The sequence below is a fragment of the Vipera ursinii genome (assembly GCF_947247035.1).
Source record: "Vipera ursinii genome assembly, chromosome: 9".
In the NCBI taxonomy this organism is placed as follows: Eukaryota; Metazoa; Chordata; class Lepidosauria; order Squamata; family Viperidae; genus Vipera; species Vipera ursinii.
Window position 1 is genome coordinate 11519763 of NC_139523.1, and position 8145 is coordinate 11527907.

The 8145-nt window shown below is 47.3% G+C and overlaps 1 protein-coding gene across 6 annotated transcripts in view; it reads right to left on the bottom strand.

Moving 5' to 3' along the window:
• The window catches only part of SLC30A2 (solute carrier family 30 member 2), a 57194-nt gene extending 51901 nt beyond the window's left edge, over positions 1-5293 (bottom strand). For 4 of the 6 annotated variants that reach the window (XM_083369791.1, XM_083369789.1, XM_083369792.1 and 1 more), the window contains exons 1-3: positions 5063-5293; positions 1440-1654; positions 203-349 (exon numbers count right to left, since the gene is read on the bottom strand). In XM_083369791.1, the coding sequence (XP_083225917.1) occupies positions 203-349; positions 1440-1654; positions 5063-5121 (421 nt within the window). In that variant the 5' untranslated portion in view covers positions 5122-5293. Of the gene's footprint in view, positions 1-202; positions 350-1439; positions 1655-1887; positions 2788-5062 lie in introns of those variants that run through there. The other 2 variants (XM_083369788.1, XM_083369793.1) reach the window with 2 other exon arrangements.
• Positions 5294-8145: the final 2852 nt, after the last annotated feature.

Here is an 8145-nt window from a genome sequence, read left to right on the forward strand (position 1 = left end):
ACTTAATAACTGCAGAGATTCATTTAACAACTGTGGCAAGAAAGATCATAAAATGGGGCAAAACTCACTTAACCGTCTTTAACAATGGAAAATTTGGGCTCATTTTTCACATGGTAGCAATTCTATAAAATCGTATTTCGCCCTTAAGCAGATGTGCTGGTTCATAGAGTGCACCATGAATGCTTTTTATGGTCCAGATTACCTGCTCTGTACCATCCAAAGTTCATCGTTTTAGTAGGCTGTCGAGATGCCATCCAGAGAGAGAAAAGGCTGATCATCATGCTAGCAAAATCAGTCAATAGGTGGGCCGCATCTGTCATAATGGCCAGGCTGTGTGCAAAATATCCTCCTAGAGAGAATAAAAAAAGAGTTATGGGCTGTGCCCTGATTCTTCTGCCTGGTTAAGAGTTTGCCTAGCTTTCTCCCTGCCATGCTAGATTTCTACATGTCTGAAGCATTTCAAGACAGCAGCGTGCTTGCTCAAGGCATTCATAGCAGACATGATCCCAAGAATGTCTGTTAGATCCTCTAGGTCAGAGGTGGGGAATGATGGTCCCTTTAGGACTGGTGGATTTCAGCTCCCAGAATTCCTGAGCCAGCCATTTTGGGAGTTTAAGTCCACAAGTCATAAAAGGGCCATCGTTCCCCACCCTTGCACTAAATTAACCAGGCCAGAAATTCAATTCCACAGGAAGGCTAAAACTACTTTTAATGAGATCGGGTGTAATAGCAATAGCATTTAAGGTTATATATGCCCCATAGTGCTTTACAGCAGGGGTCCCCAACTCCCAGTCTGTGGACTGGTACTGGGCCACAGCATGCCAGCAACCGGTCCACACAAACAAGCAAAGCCCCATTGTGGAATGCAGGCAGCGCACAAAACCATGCACTCTCTGGTCTGTGGAAAAACCTCTCTCTACAGAACCAGTCCCTAGTGCCCGAATGGTTGGGGACCTCTGCTTTACAGAAGTCTCTGGGCAGTTTACAATGTAGAGTCATTACTTGCATATTGCCCCCAACAATTTGAGTCCTCATTTTATCAACCTTGGAAGGGTGGAAGGCTGAGTCAACCTTGAACCGGTCAGGATCGAACTCCAGGCTGTGGGCAGAGTTTGCCTGCAATCCTGCACTTAACCACTGCACCACCAGGGCTAATCTCAGAATCTTGCAAACATGATTGTGCTGCTAAATCCTCCCCCATCCAATTCTCCAATGAATTAGAAGGGTGTCAACCACTTCAGAGCATCATCTTGTTTCCCAGGATTGAAAAAAACATTTCAGCCCCTTTTCTCCAGGTTTTTGCAGATGTTCACGAAGGTCATCACCAACAATATGTACCCCCTTTGCCCTAAATGCCACTGGATCACTCCAATCACCAGCTCTCCTCCAAGAGCGGCCAACAAGGACCCTGCAGAGCTTTCACAATGTTAGCCGCCTACCTGCAACTTCCCCCGTCATGAAGACCAAGCAGATGGCGGAGGCAAGATAAAGCTTCCGACGAGCTCGGTTTTGCTCAGCGTTGTTGCCATTGCTGGAGGCCCAGCTGGAGTGACAGTGCAGGTTTCCTTTGAGGTCCAGTTCAAGAGAAGAGAGGCCAGGTACGAAGCCAACTACTGAACCATGGAAGTCCTTTTCTGAGACTCCTAAATAGGATCTGCATTGGAAAGAACACAATTTTAAGAAGAGATTCTCTCCACTCCCGAAGCATTATTGTATGTACCCGCTGGGCTTGTCGACCAGAAGGGTGGCAGTTTGAGACCCAAGGACTGCATGACGGGGTGAGCTCTTCTTCCTTCAGCTCCTGCCTATCTAGCAATTCAAAAGCACACAAATGCAAGTAGATAAATAGCTAGCCCTTTGGTGAGCAGGTAACAGCATTCCATGTACCTCAGCATGACCACAGAAGCATGACCACAGAAGCATCTTCGGACAATGCTGGCTCCCTCGGCTAAGAAACAGAGATGAACACCACGCACTAGACTTGGACACAATTGGACAGGGGAAATGTTTACCTTTACATACTTACAAGCTTTGCCTATTAGCCTCCCTTACTCAACTGCACCTGCATTAAGTATCCTATTATCCGGCCAAAGCTGAAACACGCGACAGTGAGATCAAACTGAATCTAATCCTCTGCTTACATCTAATACCGTAAACAGAATCTTGCCAAACTAAAGCTATCATTTTCTAAGCTAGATATACTCTGAGAGATTCAAGGATCTGGTTATCCTGAACCTCTTCCCTGCCTCCTCCTCCTTTCCAGCTTGCGACTACACCAGGGGAAACGACCAGCAAGCATGCTTACACACGCATTCTCATTAGCACATGCAGTGGGTGAGCAAGCGCACTCTATTTAAGTGAGCAGCAGGCACACGTGCACAACGCTCATGCAAATGGAGCTGTATGCACATGCAGCCGCTTGCGCAGAACCATCCCCTGTTTCCCCCCCCACCAGCAGCCATAAAGCCAGAAACACTGGGGAACTCCGGACTACCCAGTTGCCTGATCTGGGTCTCTATTTGGGAAAGTTCTGAGCTGGCATGATCCTTCCTCTCTGCTACTGCCGGTGCACACTCCATCACACCTACTGAACTTCCCTGGTTGGGAATTCTGGAATTAAAGTGCTGCACATCTGGAGAGCTCCAAGTTCAGGAACCTGCTACATGGGTTAACACTGTAAGCCGCTGTTTGATGAACGTTTAGGATTGACACCAATGGCTTAATGACTTAAAAGTGCTGTGTGAACCCAACTAATATGCTCACCAAACATCAAATCATATTATGACTTTCTGTGAACCAATTGACTTATCTTTTCCTTGTATGTACCTTTCAACTTTGGGCACAATATAATGAACAAAAAACAGAAAGCAAGAAAGAAGAGTGCCTTCTGGCAGTTTGGAAACTGAGGTTGCCCCAAATTATGTTTGCCTTGTTTGCAGCTGCATCCTATTTCTTGCTTTGGTATAGGTTCTTATCTGCTTACACCACTGTTTCTCTGCTTTCACACATATGGACTTCAACTCCCAGAATTCTCCAGCCAACATGGGAGTCCACACATCTTAAAGCTGCCAAGCTTGAGAAACATTGGGTTTTAAAATCTGACTTGGGTACCAGTTGCAGTATGGGGCAACAGTGAAAACACTTGCAGCCCTTTCATTCTGTGCGCTCATTTTGCCGATGTACATGTTTGACTCTTGATGAAAAATCGTTGTTTGGATCCACCAGAGCTTTTTATATTTTGCCATCATCGCTCACCATGGCTATATAATTCACCAGTTGCAAATTCTGGGGGTGCAGTTTGAAGCCAGATTCACTTAACCATCCGGTTATTAACTTAACAACTGCAACGATTCACTTAACCATTGCAAGAAAAGTTGTAAAATGGGGCTAAACTCACTTAACAAAGGTCTCACTTTGCAACATAAATTTTGGGCTCAATTGTGGTCGTAAGTCAAGGACTACTTGTATTAATAACACAGACACACACATACAAACACAAAATCACCATCAGTCAATTGCAAAAGGCAGCTTTCCTTGGAACTGCTTACATCCTATGACAATACCTTTAACATCATCAAACATCTGCCCATCCCAGTAGGTGGATAAAAATACCAGATCCAAACATCTGGCTGTGTAGCAAACCATAATAATACAGAAGAGGGCAGTCTTCCTTTTTTCTGATTAAAGTTTTATTTTTTATTTTATTTATGGATTTATTAAGTATATATGCCATCCATCTCACTGTTAAGTGACTCTTTTAGGAGTTAGGATCTGTTAGGTAAAGGTAAAGGTAAAGGTTCCCCCGCACATGTGTGCTAGTCGTTTCTGACTCTAGGGGCCGGTGCTCATCTCCGTTTCAAAGCCGAAGAGCCAGCGCTTGTCCGAGGACGTCTCCGTGGTCATGTGGCTGACATGACTAGACGGCAAAGGCTCACGGAACACTGTTACCTTCCCACCGTAGTGGTCCCTATTTTTCTACTTGCATTTTTACGTGCTTTCAAACTGCTAGGTTGGCACAAGCTGGGACGAGTAACAGGCGCTCACTCTGCTACGCGGCACTCGGGATTCAATCTGTTAGGATCTAATAAACAAATGGTATAAATCTAATAAATATCATAGCCCAAAACATTCTAGCCCTCTCTGCCCTTTGAAACTTCATTAGTGCCACTTTCCAAATTCAAGGGGTTTTACACTAGGTTGCTTCCACAAAGAGACAAGGAATACAGTAGTCTAAATGTTGCAGCAACTAGCAACTTAGCAACTCCAACTGCGGTAGCTTCCCCCTTCAAGTCATGTTAGCTGCAGGATCCCACTTCTTTTAAGTAGCCCTGCACAACTGGCAGCTCTGGTCCGGTGCCACACTCAGGGATGAGCATATTAAAATGAGAATCCACAGCTTTGCACTACTAACCCCTTGCGGAAAACCAGAGATTTCCCTCCCCCCCCCAAATGTAAACATCTTTCCGAATGCACTCGAAGGACCTCAAAGTTGTTTGCAAGAGACAATGACTTTCTCACACACACCTGGGAAGGCCTGCAGGAATCTGGCGCCATCTTTTTTTTTTCTTTTGTGGGAATAAGGCTTGTGGCTGCCTTGCTCTTAGCAAATACAAAGCGGGCAGAAATTCAACAGGTGAAGCCCTCCCAAAGAGTTGCTTCATACTGAAGAACACACCCGTTCCTGAACAGCGGGGGGTGGCAATAAGAGAAAACAGCCCTTTTAATTTTTTTTTGCCAACACTGGTTTTTTTTTTTAAAAAAAAGTGGGGGACGAGCGAGATAGTTGAACGCCTTTATGAGAACATAAAGTTAAAATGGAACAACTCCAAACGGGGACCTGCTTATTCCTACCTCTTTGCAACTTTTTTTTTTTTAAAAAAGTCAGCTTTGGCAGAGGAGATTTGCATCGTCGTCGGGGAAGGAACAAAAGAAGAAGGAAAAAAGAAAGAAAAGAAGGAAGGAAGGAAGGAAGGAAGGAAGGAAGGAAGGAAGGAAGGAAGGAAGGAAGGAAGGAAGGAAGGAAGGAAGGAAGGAAAGCGAGTAGAACCTTTCCCGGACTCACCTGCTTTCCACCCCGGTGAGTAGGTGGTTCTTTTCCACCCCGCCGCGACTGCGCTCCATCCTTCGCCAACAGGTGCGGATCTTCCCCCCCCCTCCTCCTCCTCCCCTTTTGCCCGGCTCTTCCCTCTCTGGAAAGGCAGCAGCTCCGCCGCTTCTTATCTCGGCTGGGCGAGCAGCAGTCCGGGTGGAAAACGTCGCGGATTCGTGCGCAAAGGCCCCGCGAGGGCGGAGAAGCGGGCGCTGCGCTGCGCTCCGCCCGCAAAGTTTGCCCAAGTGTGGATGTGTGTCTGGGGAGGGGAGGGGGGGGGAAGCCGGTCCCCCCGCTCACCCTCCCTTCTTCTTCCCCGCCCCTCGGCCCCAGAAGAGAAGCGAAGGGAAGCAGACCCCGCCGTACTAGAGCCCCAAACCCGGGGGACACGTTCTTCTGAACGCAGCACGGAGGGGACCCTGCGGGTCAGCCGCTCCGTCTCGGGTGCGAGTTAGACGGAGCTGGCGCGGTTAGCTGCGCCGACGTCCGAATGGGTGGTAGAGCAGGGAGTTGGGCGACGCCAGCCCGGGATGTCGGGCCGTGCGGCTGTGCGGTTTAGGGGCAGCCGGTAAACCGTGGTTTAAAGAAAACCCTGGTTCGGGCGAGGTTTCCATTAAAAGCGGCTTCGGTGGTTCTTGTTGCTTAGGGCGGGCCGCCTGGCCGCGGGTGGGGAATCCTGGCGGCGCAATTTCTCTTCGCTTTGGGCCGAGACCCGCCTGAGAACTACAGCGGAGCCCCAGATTGGCTTTTAAAAATGAAGTTCGACTCCCTTCCAAAACTCCGCCGCGGCCACCAACGCGACGGGGTCGGACATCCTTTATTTATTTTATTTTATTTTTATCCCATTTATATCCCACCCTTCTCCGAAGACTCAGGGCGGCTTACAAGCTTAGCAGTAGCCTTCATTCTATGTATATGCCTGCTTATTATTTTATTTTTTATTTTTAATTCCATTTACATCCCACCCTTCTCCGAAGACTCAGGGCGGCTTACAAGCTTAGCAGTAGCCTTCATTCTATGTATATGCCTGCTTATTATTTTATTTTTTATTTTTAATTCCATTTATATCCCGCCCTTCTCCGAAGACTCAGGGCGGCTTACAAGCTTAGCAGTAGCCTTCATTCTATGTATATGCCTGCTTATTATTTTATTTTTTATTTTTAATTCCATTTATATCCCGCCCTTCTCCGAAGACTCAGGGCGGCTTACAAGCTTAGCAGTAGCCTTCATTCTATGTATATGCCTGCTTATTAGGGCTTTCACACACACCCCAAGCGGCATTATTACAAAGTCAGCTTAATTGCCCCCAACAATCTGGGTCCTCATTTTACCTACCTCGGAAGGATGGAAGGCTGAGTCAACCTTGAGCCTGGTGGGATGCGAACCTGCACTAATTGCAGGCAGCTGGTGTTACTTAAGGAGGCATTAGCCCACTGCTCCACCAAGGCTCACACATGCGCCTGCTTTTTTTTTAAAAAAAAAATAATTGCGCAAAAATACAAGCAACCCGTTTGCGAGGCGTCTTCGCCTCCCCACCCTTAACCAATTTCTCTCTTCCTAAGAAGTCGCCGTGGGTGACCTGTTTGCTTCACATCTCGGGTCTTTTGCAACCCGAACGTTGTGGTTTCTGTGACAAGGTTCGCGGCCTGATCTAATACGGGGCTCCAATACAGCCAATCCTGGTTGGTGCAGGAAAGGATGGTTTATCCAACATCCACCCACCCCGATTAGTCGGATATCTGCACCTAATCAAAAGGCAAGAAAATGTTGCGACTGACAATCTCCAGCTCCTCTGTGTGGAAGGGCAGCCTACCCCAAAGTGTATGCTGGTGGGGGCTGATGGAAACTGTAGTCCAAAACATCTGCACGGTGTATATTTGAATAGTTTGCCGGATGAAGTGAACAGGGTTCTTAAGACTGAGCTCAGCCACATGACCCTCCTGGCTGGTTAAGGTGGTTTGTTTTGTGTGTGTGGTGTGAATTGAGTTCTAGGTGTGGTAAACAATGAAGAATAAGCCTCGGAAGTATCTTGATTAGTCCTCTCCTCCAAAAGCCATTGCTGTACCCCACTATGCTGCTCAATTTTAATCCAGTATCAAACCTCTTTTGGGTGATTGCAGTTGCATCTGTTCCTCAATCAAAGATCTCTGCACTTGATCACACATGCCCTAGTCACCTCCCATTTGGACTACTGTAATGCACTCTGCATGGGGCACCCTTGAAGAGTATCTGGAAATTTCAGCTGAACACAGTGGCACAAGCAGTTACATATGTTTCTAGAACAGCACATTGAACAGAACAGAATAACAAGAGTTGGCAGGGACCTTGCAGGTCATCTAGTCCAACCCCCACCCAAGCAGGAGACCCCTTACACCAAGGGTGTCAAACTTGCCGCATCACATGCCACGGCATATCACGACTTCCCCTTGCCGGAGCTGGGCTGGGCGCAGCTTACGTGTGACGCATCCGGCTTGCAAGCCAGCATTGCATTAGTTTCCTGTCTGTTTCTGGATCCAATTCAAGGTTTTTGCCCTTTTAAAGCCCTAGATCAGTGGTCTTCATACTTGGCCCTTTTATGACTTGTGGACTTCAACTCCCAGCCAGTGTGCCTGGTTGAGTAATTCTGGGAGTTGAAGCCCACAAGTCATAAAAGGGCCAAGTTTGAAGACCCCTGCCCTGGATGGCCTGGCGCTGGGTTATTTAAGGGACCTGATTTCATTTGCCCATCTCATCATATGCAGCAGAAAAGGTCCCATCTGCTCCCTAGCTGTTCCTGGTGGGTGCTAAGCAGTACGCCTTTATGGAATGTCCTGTTCAGCCTGAAATGAGGCTGGTTCAATCCCTGCTGATTTTCTGGAAGTGCCTCAAAACCTGTTATGCCATCAGGCTTGCCAGCTGACATGGTGAGTTGGCTCCATTGTTACCAACATCTGCTCTCACCCTAATATATGTTCTGTCTTAACCTTCGGTTTTCTAAAAGTTTTTAGTACCAACAGTTTTTCATATATTAATCTGTTTTATGCTTGTTGTGACACTTGTTTGGGAGATGGGCGGTT